At 43.6% G+C, this 14958-nt stretch overlaps 1 protein-coding gene across 5 annotated transcripts in view; it reads right to left on the bottom strand.

Moving 5' to 3' along the window:
* Positions 1-861: 861 nt before the first annotated feature.
* The window catches only part of SNCAIP (synuclein alpha interacting protein), a 139202-nt gene continuing 125105 nt past the window's right edge, over positions 862-14958 (bottom strand). For 4 of the 5 annotated variants that reach the window (XM_070412531.1, XM_070412527.1, XM_070412529.1 and 1 more), the window contains exons 9-12: positions 11920-12012; positions 10264-11332; positions 8949-9019; positions 862-1149 (exon numbers count right to left, since the gene is read on the bottom strand). In XM_070412531.1, the coding sequence (XP_070268632.1) occupies positions 1065-1149; positions 8949-9019; positions 10264-11332; positions 11920-12012 (1318 nt within the window). In that variant the 3' untranslated portion in view covers positions 862-1064. The remainder of the gene's footprint in view (positions 1150-8948; positions 9020-10263; positions 11333-11919; positions 12013-14958) is intronic. The other variant, XM_070412532.1, reaches the window with a different exon arrangement.

Raw genomic sequence — 14958 nt, 5'->3', positions numbered from 1 at the left:
ATATGCAAAATGACCTCTTAATTTGGTCCCTTGCATTATTTTGTCCGCAGGATACAGAATGCTCCACATTTGACTGCAGTGACATTGCTAGTAACTGTTTATTCATGGCATACCCTGCTCCTTCCTACTGGTAAGAATATATTGCACACTAATACTAAAATCTGACAGGGCTTCTTGTAGGCAGGCTCTGCCAACACTTTGCAAATAAAACTTTTGAAGTTTCAACAGAAATATATTTTTACGTGATAGGATGAAATCTCATGGAACTTACTGCTTCTATCCATGAACTGAAAAAGCAACATCAATAGGGCTGTTATAAACTCAGGCTCCACGCTGTCTCCTAAAGGGATTAGACTGGCTTCATAATGTGCGAGAGGCAGAAAAAGAAAGCGACCCAAGAAGGGGCTAAATCCTCAGTTGTCATTAGTATTTTCTCATGTCAACGCTGCGATTTGAACAGACAGAGGAATTGACTTATTTTATATACTTGTCTGATCCTTTAGTACTTAATGAAAACTAGAATGTTTTATTTGATCCCTGTGGGAACACAGCTAAACTGGGCAGTTTGTTCCTGAAATAAAATAGCAGCAATCAAAATACTCTCAGAGTCCCTTAGAAATCAGATCAGAGATTTATTAGAAAGTAGGTGTCCCCAGCTTATAGGTGGCTGTTAACATTGTTTTACTTCCTTTACACAAAAAGTAGAAATGCCAGAAAAACGTTCTTGACAGAAAACAATACCACTGGCCTGGTCTCACTGAGATGCCGAGCCCAAACTGCCCATATTATGGAGAAAGGGAAGTTCAATCAACATTAGCAAACACTCATGCAATTGATGAAATACAAAACGGCGTCAGTGGCTTGGTGAATGTCTCTTTAAAAACAAGTTATATATACAAATATCACCCCCCAAAATGTGTCTTCTATAGGCGACCACTATAGATTTAAGGCATCCTGATACTCTGTTCTGCTGCTGGCGAGGCATTGTTCCCATGGTTCTATTTCCACAGAGGAGAGTCCAGTTTCCAATGGTGTCCAGAGGGCAGCGATGGTAAAAAAGTGATTTACAAGAAGAGTTCTTTTGGCTCTGGCTCAGCAATGTGCTTTATGCTGTAGGATTTCTTCATTCTCCTATTGATGTCATTATGCCTAAGCCGAAGAGAAACCACGAGGCCAAAATTAGATAAAACGACGGTCAAGTTACAAGACAATACCACTAACCAATTCACCAAAAATGGAAGTTATCCTCACACAAACCACACTGAAGAACACTTCATTCTAGTAGGCAAATTATTCTCTTTTCATATAAACCACTCTTTGAAAAATAAGTAAAAAACATGTCATAACACACGGAGTGAACACTTTTAAATTCTCAATTCCAACTGCTGATTGGAATCCAGGTGAAATTCTATAGTCAAGTGAATTTTATCACAAACAAAATTGAAAGTATGTATAATACTGCTAATTTAGTGGAAACATGAAATATTTATGTTTTATTTACATGGGTTCACTGGTGACACCTTTTATTCTCCAATAAGCTTAATAGCTTCTTGTTGTTGTGGTTAATCCTCACCTGAGGATATTTTCCATTCATTTTTAGAGAGAGTGGAAGGGACAGGGAGAGACAGTGAGAGAGAAACATCGATGTGACAAAGACACATTGATTGGTTGCCTCCAGCAGGTGCCCCAGCCAGCCAGGATGAAGTCTGCAACCCAGGTGCATGCCCTTGATTGGAATCAAACTCACAACCCTTCAGATTATGGGCTGACGCTCTATCCACTGAGCAAACTGGCTAGGGCAATTTGAAGTTATTAATCATTTAAAGAAGATGCTTTTTCTGTGGGTGGGTGCTTACTGAGTAGTATATGTTAGAAGAACACAACTAGGTAAATCTATAGGGAAAAGAAGAAACTAGGGAACAATAATGCTGTTTTCCCCTCAATACTTGATACCTAGTAAGTCTGTGCAAAGAAGTACCAGCTGAACACTTGGAACAGTTTTGTTTTTTTACGTGAATTGCCCTCTGGGTAGATGCATTCATTTTCATGGGATATTAGTCCCATCCTCAGGATAAAAATCTCCCAGAAAGGAGTGATCTCTTGAGAGCCAGAAAGCCTCCATATTACCAATTCCTCCTTGTTGCTACATCAGACAAAAACAAACTCTCTCTGGTAATAATGGTCCTTGCTAACAAGAGGACATAATTGGATGGAGAACCCCAACTGTGGCTTATAGTCTCAAAAACATGTATTATTATTATTTTTTTTATCCTCACGCAAGGCTATTTTTCCATTGATTTTTAGAGAGAGTGGAAGAGCAAAGGAAATACAGAGAGAAATATTGATGTGAGAGAAACATCAATTGGTTGCCTCCTGCATGAACCCTGACCAGGGCCCAGGCCGGGGAGGAGCCTGCAAATGAGGTACAGGACCTGGACCGGAATCAAACCCAGGACCCTTCAGTCTGCAGGCCAACACTCTATCCACTGAGCCAGACCTGCTAGGGCATATTCTTAGTGCTTTAATAAGTACTTGATTATTGTCACAATATGAAAGATGTAATTCTTAATTTTATGTATTCCTCTGAATAGAACTACAGAGAGTTGTCCATGGGTAAGAAAGGGAGAAGGAAAAACCCAGCTGGTTGAAAGATATTCTAAGAACTTCCAACTAAACATGGTGAATTAAATACACATTTTCTTACAAAACAAAGGTACATTAAAAAAGGAAAGACATAAAAAAAGGCATAAACCTAAATGAATAAAGGTAATGGGAGAGGAGATGACATCAAACAAAAATGCCAATAATATTTCAGAAACAGGAAGGAGAATAGACAGGTGTAGTATTTCTGCTTTAATATAAGAGACACTGTGGTCAAAAACACTAAAAAGAACACTTTCTGCAGGACAAATTGAGAATGATTAGAGCTGAATATACACCCAGAAAAATGTTAATTTGAGGCATTTATCTGAATAATATCAGGCTAATTCAAGCATCTCTGAAGCCTTCAATTACTCAGTCCTTAATTACCAGTATTCTAAAGAACAAAAGTATTTCAGTAATTCTAGCATGAATTATTCAGATAATTTGCTGGTCCTTGATTTCATTTTTGGATATAAAATCACATTCTCAGTGCCCAAAATTGGAAAGAAGAAAAGGGCTTGAATTTAAATCACAGTTTTTCATGTACTTGAATTTGCTGACTACATGTTCCATAGCCCAGACAGCAACTTAGAGGGTTAGTCTTACATGGTCCACGGGCATGCATTACATTTCCACTGATAACCAAAATAAGGGGACCGTTGCTACTTTTGTGGCCCCCTTCCAAGCTTTAGTGAGAGAGCATATCTACAAATTCCAGCTACTAAAAAATGGGGTTCTGGTTCAAAGAATGAAAACCCAAGTACCCAAACCAACACTCCCTGTTGGTAGGTGGACTTGCAATCAGAAGGCCTAGCTTTAAACAGAGCACACCACTCTTTCCATGAGATGACAGCCTCAGTCCTTCTGTTTTACTCCGCTTTTGCCCTCTTCTTCCATTTCTTCCCACTAGCTCGCCCTCTCTCCAAATATGTATGAAGTTCCTAGCATGTGCCAGCCACCATGCTGGACACTTGGAATACATCTGGGGATGTGATAGTGCCATCAGGGTCACTGTTCTCATGAAATTCTTAGACCTTTCATGGAAGTCACCACGTTTTAATGGTATCCTCTTTTAATTCTCTCTTGATTGTGATCTCGCTGAATGAAGGGACCATGCCTTACTGTGGCACAGCAAAATGCATGGCTTAGAGCTGACGATGTTGTTGAAATGAGTGCGCTGGCAACTCAGTAACATCCCGTATCTGCACTGATCTCTGCGTGGGAAGGAAAATCCCAAGTGACTGTGGTTGGAGCAGGGATGCTTGGTGGAGGTATTGGACAGTGCTGAGTAAAGTCTCTGTCTGGCACTTTTAAACCTCATGTAACTTGCTGATTCTTTAAAACTCCAGCCTTAAGAGAGTTTACAGACAGGCACTGCTCTCTCAGTGTGCAAGGATGTCCTAGCTGTGGCAGACATGGTACCGTGAGGACTCATTCTAGAACGTGTCCCTTTTGGAGTTACACAGTTCAAAACCGGACCCTGGGGGAGTGAGGCAAGGAGAGTGGAGTTGGGTGAAGGGAGTTTTGTTCTTAAGTCGTGTGCCTACACTGAAACCAGGATTAGCATGCTGGAAGAAATGTATTTCCAGTGGGATGATTTCAGTTTCCAAGGCAGGTCTCCCCCTGCCCTCCTACCTATAGTTCATGAGTGTTCCGCATGTTCATTCCTTGCCTTCCGAAGGCAGTGCTTTAAAACAGAACATAGGATCTTCATTGTAATAGCTTTATTTTCTTTTTCCTATGTCTCAACTCATCCTACTTTTATATGAAACTCACTGCCTTTCTGTGTCGGAATATGCTTTCTCCTTTTCCCAGGGGGCGCAAGGAGCTTATGAAAAGAAGCTGCATTTGTGAATCATGCTCTCATCAATCGTGAGAGCTCTGGCAGCTTTCGGAAAGCGTCTGCTACATTGTGCTTGGATGCTGGAAAGATCCAGTCATTTTAACCATTCCGCATAACATGGACATTTCTCTCTACGCAGAATATCCTACTGGGCAACAGCCAACGGCAATGTACAGCTGTGGCTCCTTTCAGAGGAGATCCTGTCAATTAATGGAGTCTGGAGGAATGGTTCAAGATTGGGCTCTCCTTCCTTCCTCCAAGTCATATGGACAAAGCTTCAGTGGGAAATGCAGGTTTTCTCTTGGAATCAAATTTGAACCCTAGGGAGGCAGAGATGGGGGTGGGAGGGACAAGAGTTGTGCAGGGAACACAGAACACTGGGGAACTTGGGGAGGTGTAGAAAGGAAGGAGGCCAGATAGGCTCTGGGGTGGGGGGGGTGGGGGTGGGGTTCTGGAGCAAAGATGATTGATCACCTCAAGTCAGGAATTAACTCCTGACTGCCTGGCTCTGGACCCAGAGCTAGTATATTAGAAATGAAAAACACACACAAATACTTCAGATGAAGCTTAGAATTCAAAACTATAGTTTTTTTTAGCAGAAAGTCTAATGTCTGTACGTGTTACAAAATACCCTTTTAGTAACAGCACTTTAACAAACTTTCCTAAATGGTTACATTGGGAAGATTCTGTCTGCTTTCCCGGGTGCGCTCTAGAACTATGCAATCAACACATACTCAGAGAGCCTAGAAACGTACCCATGGCTACTTATAGAATCATCCCCGACAAGGATCCTTAAAAAGCATACGGGTTAAAAATAAATACTTCCAGGTCAAACACTTAAGGAAAGATTAAAATGTGGTCACTGTATTATATCCAGAGACATTATGGCAAAGATGCACTTGCTCAGTAGGATCAGGGATTCCTTTCTGGGCCGAATGCGTGTTTCCATCGGGATCTGGAAATGCTGCTCAGTGGGGCTGAGGGTCAGGTTTCAGCCAGGGCCTCACCTCTACATTCCCAGTGTCTTCGACATCTCTGCTCATTTTGCTGTTTAGAATGATATTCTGATAACAAGGACAGAAGTGTGTGTGTGTGTGTGTGTGTGTGTGTATGCCCATGCTTGCCAACTGGTGGGGGTGGGCACCCTGAACTCATCTCCTGTTGGGCACAGCAGACGACCACTGCCACACACACTCGTTATCTCAGGCCAAACATATCACTCTGTTTGGTGTGGTTGCTGAACGACCTTGATATTTGATGCCAGCTCTTGGCTCTACATGTGTAATTCTGAGTATGGCTAATTCCTTCATAGGAAAATCCACACGCATGGTGTTTATTGCTTACTGTCTTAAAGGAGAGTATATTCTCAGGTTGGTCCTAGGATCAGGAGTCTCCTGATGTTCACCCCTCAGGGCACAGTGCCACCATGGTCAGAGACAGTGTGACTGGTAGTGGTCAAGGGTTAATGCCCTCTGCCCATTCGTAACTGGAACCAATACTCATTTCATTTGCTACAGATCTCAGATAGACTTAAACTCTGGGAAATGGATGGCTTATTGACATTTTAAGACAAGTAATTGCAAACATTCCCTTGGAGTTGTAATAACTCAAAACCAATTTGTCCTTTGTAATAAAAAGTAGAGATAAATCTGACTGTTATAAACAAAGTCATCCTCTGCAGTTGAAACACACTGGGAAAGCTGTTCAAAGTAATAGAGTTGAATCTAATTTTAAAAGGCACTGAAAAGAAATTTAGATTCTTTCTATCAAGCTGTGACCAATTTAGAAAAATAAATAGCAAACAGAACCCCCTCACAGCGCTGACATTTTTTAAAATGTTGCATTTATTGCTCCTATTTTTTTATTTACCAGGAAAAATAAAAATTTCTCTGGAACTGAAATGTAATTCCAGTGTATGCCTGGAAATGGGGCCCACTGCCTCACCCTTCCGCCCAGGGCTATACTGACAGGGCCATTCAGTGGCATAATGTGTGGCGCCAACGCTAACCCACTGACTGCCATTGGTTTCCAAAGTTATATGATCCTAGCAATCCTGCTACCTGAGGGGCCATCTGGCCTTCAAGCAAGTTCTAGGGACAAGATGTAAAGCCATCACTGATGGATGAACACCTGGGTTCCTTTCCTTCTTGCATCTTTCTATGGGATGCTTTCTCTGTGGGCCTCACAGGCAAAATGAAGCAGGCACTAGTTGATTAGGTGTTTTTCATGCCCATGTTCCCATGCTAGTCTTAATTTCTCAGAGGAATCCTTATTTCAAACTAGAGATTCCCATCGTTCCTGGGCTGGTTGTCTGCCTCTGGGTGATTATAAGTGAAAGAGAGAAATCTCCCCTCTCCGGCATGAACAAAGCAGTCAAACTAAAAACTTAATAAAGTGCAGGTTAATTTATAAGGCAGGGATGGAAATGGCCAGGATGCTTATTTAAATACAATGAATATGTTTACTTTTGGATTTCTATTTATCACTGAAACCAACTTTAATTTAAAAAGCCCGGGAATCTGATAGGTTCGAAACAGCCTTCAGAAGGCTTGCTTCTTAAACTGACTAGGGAACTGTTAACCTCATGTTAGATATCCAAGTAGCCCCACAACCTCGTGCTGTGCTCTGATCTTTGTCATCTTACTATAGTACATTGTTCAGCTTCGTTCCCTTGGTTCTAGGAAGACAGGATGAACTATTTCTGGCAGGAGAATCTACTGTGATACTGTCTTTTTTTCCAGGTGCTAAAGAAGCCTGGAAGCAATGAGGGGTCCTCCCCAGCCCCCTACCCACAGGAGTTGGTCAGTCTTTGTACTTCATTCCCTCAGGGTATCATTGGGGACTTCTGTTCAAGGACAAAAACAGAATTTTCTAGGCACCAGGAGACACACCCAACCTACGATGGGGGTAGAGAAGGTATGTGGGTGGGAAAGGTAGGTTGGGAGAAACAGAAGTGCCAATCGCAATGCCTGGGAAGGGAGCTGATATTTTTCCTATTCCCTTCCCACCTCCAGGCACTGGGCTGTCAGCACTGGCCAAGATTCCTGGCCCCTGTGTGGCCAAAGCAGCCCAGACATAGGCAACACGTGAGCCTGCCCCAAGCAGAACTCTGGTGACCAGTAAATGCTGAACATTCAAGGCACTTCCTTCAATTTACTGAATTAATGAGACCCCTAGGGACACCCACTAAAATGACTGCGATGTACTAGCCTGAATAGAGACCTGGAGAAGATTACATTTGATTTAGAGGAGGGGAGGGAAGGAGGAGTGACATTTCTCTTAGTATTCGGAACTAAAATTCATACCAACACACACACACACACACACACACACACACTCACTCACTCACACAAACATTTTGGAGGATTTTGGAAGAGGGCTAAAAGGTGTGTCATACTTTTAAATTTTAAATTAAATGATTTGTTTAATTTAATTTAAATGATTTAAAAGTGACAGTCTCCCTTTAAAATGGGTTTGGGTTTAACTCCTCTGAAATAAACCAGTTAGGGCACTGCCTGCATTGACTCCCCTCCACTGCTCTCCTTATCTTGCCCCCTGTTCCCCACCTTGTCAGGGAGGAATGCATATCCCCCCCAGGAAGATGAAACAAAGCTAGGCTATGGGAGGACTCTGCCCAAGGAGCAGTCCAGCCACCTGTGACCTTCAACATGACCCGTTTATGCACAGTCCATGCATTTCGACTTGTAATGGTTTTGTTTGAGAAAGAGACCGGCTTACTGACTGGCACTGTTGTTCCGAGTGCTACACTGGAGCAATTTCAGAATGGCAGGGCCCGGCTGCTCCCAGGGGCCGCAGAATAGTGATGAAATGAGCTTTCCGTCTACGATCAATAATGAAAGAAACCCTCAGCTCTGCTTCAAAGTTCTGATTCTGATTGGAGGTTGACTCATTTTACCCATGACAGGAAATTTAATTTCTATACCTACTTGGTACTTGACTCCATGAAAACAAAGACTGAAAACCAAAGTCAACTGGGAAACACAGCATGTTTGTGAGTGGAGTAGACTCCTGGGCCCTCTGCTGCTGGAATGAAGCCCCTCCTACAGGGCACTTGCTTCCTCTCTAAGGGCCAGTTACAAGTCTGCCTGCTTCTATTCAGGGGAAGGGCTATAGGTTTCTTCTTTCTTTGTGTCAGCCCTGCTAAGTGGCTCCAGGGCCATGATTTAAAAGGTCATGCAGCCTGGCTAGCATAGCTCAGTGGTTGAGCATCAACCTGTGAACCAGCAGGTCACAGTTTGATTCCCGGTCAGGGCACATGCCTGCATTGTGGTCTTGATCCCCAGTAGGGGGCGTGCAGGAGGCATCCAGTTAATGATTCTCTCTCCCTCTCCCTTCCTCTCTGAAATCAATAAAAATATATTTAAAAAATAAATAGAAAAGGTCATGCAATTCAAAGCGAAGGCATGGCACCCCTGTGCTATGCATCCCCTACCCCACATACCGTGCGCAGTTTTGCAGATGCTCTTCAGTCAGCGTGTTAGAGGGAAGGCTGATGCAGCTGCTGGCCTTCTCCTAGAGGTGCAATTAAACATCATCTGAAAACATGCAGCAAGCTCAGCACATGCAAGTCTCAATGAACGGGAGGCATGCAGGGGAGAGAGCAGACTAGAAGCCTTGTGTGCACTTTAAGGAGCTGGTGGTGGTGGTGGTAGTGGTGGGGAACTGTTGAGAAAATCCTGTACTCCTGAGCAAGAGAACCCATTCAGTTACTTGGAATAGTCTTATCTGAGCAATGTATGTTTGCTCATATTTAACCCAAGGGCCTGGGTTTTGGGGCACAAGTGTGACTCTTCTAGAGGAAACAGATACAGCTGAAGTTCTTTATAATGAAGGCAATTCACGATGGAAACCAATTGGGGTTTATTTAATTAGAGAGATAGTAACTAAAACTTGATGTTGCTATCGCAAAAAGAAATAGACAGTTCTGAGTCCTGGCTGGGAGTTTACCTTGTACCAAATGATAAATCATGTGGGTGTGACTCTCTAGATTGCATGATGGATATTCTGGGTCCTTCCATTCCTGAGTTTTGCATTTTGGCTGCCATACCATTTCTGAGGGCATGGCGTGCACAGAGCATGCTGGAAACATTGCCTAAAAAGATGCTCGTGTTTCTTATTCACTGGATTTAAACCACAGATTATAGTGCATGGTTTTCCAACAAATGCAATTATAAAACGTAGTTCGTGGCTCACTCTGCCACCCCCTGTGTGCTGGCAAGCACTCAGCTGCTCCGGCCTCCTGATCCACATGCAGCGGCCCGCATCATACAATACCAACGTGGAGGTCCCTGTGGTGTATTTATTTTAAAGATCACTCCAGTGTTCAATAGTTAAGTCTTTAGAAATAGAGTTTCTATTTATGCGCTCTTTAATTGGGCTTGGGAATAAACCATCCAGTCACATGAGGAAAACAAACTCTTCCTGAGGCAGACTCCACGCCCAAGAAGGGCCTGGTTTCCCATCAACTGGTGGTCAAGGACTCCTAATACTCAAGGATCAAACTGTTAGGGAAATTTAGAGACCAGAATGTAATTTCCTGTGATTTATTTAATCTTTCTCTCAGAGTATTATCCAGAGGAATAGCAAAGGGTCTGTTCTCTAACATATCTCATGAGAAACACATAAATTTGGCTTTCCATCCATTCCTTTGGAATTTTTCTGGGGATTACCTCAAGGTGACAAAGGTCAGCAATCTGCAATGTCAAGAATGACAAAATTCAAAGGAAAAAGAGAGATATCCTCCAAATAGCACTCACCGCCTTATTCTTTCCTTTGCTAGCAGAGCTCACGGGGTTTCCCTTGGTGTCTGTCGTCTTCCTTCCAAGTGAGGTTAAGGGCAGTGTGCAAGTCTTCAGCTGGTTGACCGCCTGATAATTATTATTATTGTTCTGGTTGCCACTGAGTGTCTCCATGATGGATCGGAAAGTCCCGAAAGGTCTTTTTAGCTGATCCCCTGATTCGCTACTTGTGGAGGTCCGCTGGAGGGTCCTGCCCTTATCTCTGTCCTTCTCTCCATTGAGTTCAAGGCCAGTTTGCTCCATCTGCACCACGGGCTCCTCAAAGGTGACTCTGAGTTTCAAGTTCTGAGATGTCCGGCGCTTGGAGGACGGAGACTTGAGGGCACTCTTGGGACTCGTGGCCACTTTCTGGGCAGCCGTGCTGTCAGGGCTGGGCAGAGTGGGGTCTCCAGAGGACTGGTTTGGGGGAGTGGTCCCTGAGCCTGGACCATGGGATTCCAAGTCTGGTTCGCTGCTCTCTGAGGTGGGAGATGGGCTGTGGCCATCCAGAGATTTGGAGGCCTTGATCCCGAAAGGAAACCTGCGTCCTGACGCCAAGGTGTGTTTCTTGATCATCAAGTGTAAGCTTTCTGCGCTGTCTATGGCCTCCGCACTTTCCACGATGGGCTGCGGCCTGGGCCGCTCAGCCTTCCTCACGGGAGTGCTCTTGGGGTCCTCAGAGGTGTTGGAGTCTGTGTCTGACTCACTCAGTGACCGCTGCATCAGCTGCCTCAGTCGGGCTAACTTCAGTTCCCTCTTCTCCGGAGGGATCTTCTTGGAATTTCTAGAGGAAGCCTGAGTATCCTGGAATTCCAAGGACAGCTTTTCCTGGGTGCAGACATTCTCTGAGATGTCTTTCCCCAGTAACTGGCGGAGGATTCTATCTGAATCTTCATCTTTTGCTTTAGCCCTGGCCCGGCTGGATGCTGACAGGCTGGCAAGGACCTGCATCCCCTCTTGGACTCCTGGTTTGCTTTTGGCTACAGACTCATCATCGGTATCTGGGGATTTCCACTGGGACTTTCTGGAAGCGGGAGAGCATGGCAAACTGAAAAGAGGAGGAAGGACACATTGGGATGATTTCCTACTGGGTTAAAATGACTCGGCCACAAGTCATGGCATGGTCTTGACTACCACTAACAACTTACAAATCAGTAAGAATGGAATAAGAATAATCACTTAATGTTTGTTCAAAGCAATTCACAAATACTCCACAGGGGCAACCGTAACCTAAGTATAGTATGCCTCAGACCTCATACTATGACAAAACTTGTCTACTACTTTACTATTTGCACATGAATCCTGCACAGATTTTCTCAATTTATCCCATCTTCAACAACCTAATGAGCCTATATATCCTTATTCCCGTTTTATAGGTGAAGAAATGAAAGACCCTGAAAGAGTAAATGACTTGTTCATAGTCATTGAACGAAGAAATGGCAGAGCAGAGACAAACCAGGTCATCTGACTCCAGGTCCAGTGCCTTTTCACTGGGTTACTGAATTCTTATTCCTCTTTATGAAGCTAAAATATGTTCTGTTGTCATCTTCTTAAAAGACATTAAAAGAAGTCCAAAAGAAGGCTCTGAGATTTAAGAGATGTAAGGACTCCATCCACTGATGTTCCTGGCATTACCTGGGCGAAGAAAGGAGTGACTTGCCCTCGGATCTCTGGGCCTCTAGAAGTTGCTGGAGCTGGTGTTGGAGTGTGACCCGTTCCACTGTTTGTCTGGGAAAACAGACCAAGGCAGTAAACTCTCTGGTACACAGTGCCTACTATGAATCAGCAGGTGTAAAATTTTTCATGATAATTTACAATAAGTTGCTATAAATCTGAAAGCCTCATAAATGTGCATAATCTTTGTCCTTACAGTTCAGAAAATTTCCCAAAGATACAATCAAAAGCACCCAAAATGAATGTAAATTTATTATTCATATGGTGGAGAACTGTAAGTAACCTAAATGCTCATCAATAAGACTGAGTAAAAAAATTGTAATTATTTCTATAAAGGGAGCTATTAAAATGATAACACACTTGGATATATATTTATTTGAAATTTCAAAGAAATATATATATTTATTAAAAAAAATATATATATAGAGAGAGAGAGAGGAAGAGAGAAGAGAGAGAATACTTTATAAAGTGTATTTTACTTTCCTTAAGTAAAAAAGGAAGTTACTGTGTGCAGTATAATCTCATTTTTAAGATTATAAATCTCTCTCTCTCTCTCTCTCTCTCTCTCTCTCTTTCTCTCTCCAAATAAGGTCATTTTCTGAGGCACTCGGGGTTAGGACTCCAACATATTATCATATATTTCTCTCTCTCCAAACAAGGTCATTTTCTAAGGTACTAGGAGTTAGGACTCTAACATATTATCATATACTAGAGGTTAAGTGCACCAATTCATGCACCAGTGGGTCACTCAGCCTGGTCTGCGGAATCAAGATGAAACCGGCTCTCTGACATCCCCTGAGGGGTCCTGGATTGTGAGAGGGTGCAGGCCAGGCCAAGGGACCCCAATGGTGCACGATCTGGGCTAGGGAGGAATGTGGGAGGTTGGCCAGCCGGGATTGGACTACAGGATGGCTCTAGGGCATGTCTGGCCCATGTTGCTCAGTCCCGATTGGCCGGACCTCAGCAGCAAACTCACCTATCGGTTAGAGCGTCTTTTCCCTGGTGGTCAGTGCACATCATAGTGATTGGTCGACTGTCTGCTCCCTGGTGGTTAGTGCATGTCATAGCGAGCGGTTGAGCAGCCTTAGCATATCATTAGCATATCACACTTTGATTGGTTGAACGGCCGACTGGCCGACTGGACACTTAGCTATTAGGCTTTTATTACATAAGATTTTTGAGAGGGTCACAATTCAAACCATAATACTTAGGCTGTAAATTAGGATTTCTAACAGAGCTGAACAGTAACTGTGTTTGTTAACTAGAAGTGGTAAAGGTATCCTGATAGGCAAAAGCACTCAAGAATGTCTTCCACTCAGAATTTTGAACTGGAAAACCCAGTGTTTTCCATCCATCCTTCTGCCCTGGAGCCTGAAGGGTACAGTGTGCCCTGGCTATACAAAGTGGATATCTCTGTTCATTTCTAGTTTGCCAACCTCACTGAGGCACATGGTGAGAAAAGGACTAGGGTCTATATGTAACCTATCCTATTTTACTTTGTCATTGGCCTAACTACAACTGTCCACAGCATTCAGCTTTGGGCACAATGGAAGAACTGCTGCCTATTAGTGTACACATGTATTTTATCCCAGGATCATCAGTAGAGAGAACAGCCGAGACTCTGACCGTGAAAAGTTCACCAATAAAACAGCTATTCCAGCTCATGAAAGCCTCTCAGGCTCTGTGGTACAGAGTCTGGGGGGAATGTTGTGTGAGCTCTTCTCTCATATGACCCTTTAGAAAAGCATTCTATTAGATCATTTTAAATTTCCTCTTTATGGTTATGTCTATACACTACTGAGGGGAGTGGACATGGGCACAACATTTTGGGAAGGATATTAGGTAGCATCTATCTATATTTTGAATATGTATGCCCTATGTTCTAGAATTTCCTTTCTAGGAACTTAGTTTTAGAAATGCCTACACATGTACAAAAAGACATGTATGTTTGCTGTGGGAAGATAACTTACTGAGTTAGTAATTTGTGTGCATTGTCTCTTCAATTATAGCCAGCCCTTCAAGCTCGCTTGCCCCAGGGGAGTTTTGTTTTTTGTGGAACTGGGTGAAGAATGCTTGCAAGGAACTATATTATTTAAAAAATATTATTATACTAGAGGTCTGGTGCACAAATTTCATGCATGCGGGGAGGGGAGGAGTCCCTCAGCCCAGCCTGCACCCTGTCCAATCTGGGACCTCTTGGGGGATGTCTGACTGCCGGTTTAGGCCCGATCCCACAGAGATCGGGCCTAAACCGGCAGTCAGACATCCCTCTCACAATCTGGGACTGCTTGCTCCCAACTGCTCGCCTGCCTGCTTGCCTGCCTGCCTGATTGCCCCCTAACCACTCCCTTGCCAGCCTGATTGACACCTAACTGTTCCCCTGCCAGACCGATCGCCCCTAACTGCCCTCCCCTGCCAGCCTGGTCACCCCTAACTGCCCTCTCCTGCAGGCCTGGTCCCCCCCCCCAACTGCCCTCCCTTCCCTGCAGGCCTGGTCTCCCCCAATTGCCCTCCACTGCTATCCTGGTCGCCCTAACTGCCCTCCCCTGCTGGCCTGATTGCCCACAACTGCCATCCCCTGCCGGCCATCTTGTGGTGGCCATCTTGTGACCACATGGAGATGGCCATCTTGTGCGATGGCATGATGGTTAATTTGCATATTATCCTTTTATTATATAGGGTATTTCCTCTATTAAAAGCCTAATCTCTTTAACGAGAGTATTCTATGCACTGCCAGGGGGTGGGGTGAAGGGATGCAGAAACTTGTACCTCTAAGGCAAGACAGTACAAGTAGGGAGATCAAGGTTTCCCCAAACTTGTAGTAGAGCCAAAGGGTCCAAGGCCTTGTCACATGCATTTATAAATTACACTTGTAATAAGTTAAGGCCTTCCACCAAGCATACACTTCATAATTTTCCTTTAAAATTAATTTTTAAGTCTTATCATCCCATTCTGTTAATGTTATTTCAAATACTGATTCTGATTTTTAGTGATTCTGTC

Source organism: Myotis yumanensis, unplaced genomic scaffold (genome assembly GCF_028538775.1).
Source record: "Myotis yumanensis isolate MYYU_CA2020_CCGP unplaced genomic scaffold, mMyoYum1.0.hap1 SCAF_4, whole genome shotgun sequence".
In the NCBI taxonomy this organism is placed as follows: Eukaryota; Metazoa; Chordata; class Mammalia; order Chiroptera; family Vespertilionidae; genus Myotis; species Myotis yumanensis.
The sequence above is the reverse complement of the archived record's forward strand: the minus strand, read 5'-3'. Positions and strand labels throughout refer to the sequence as shown.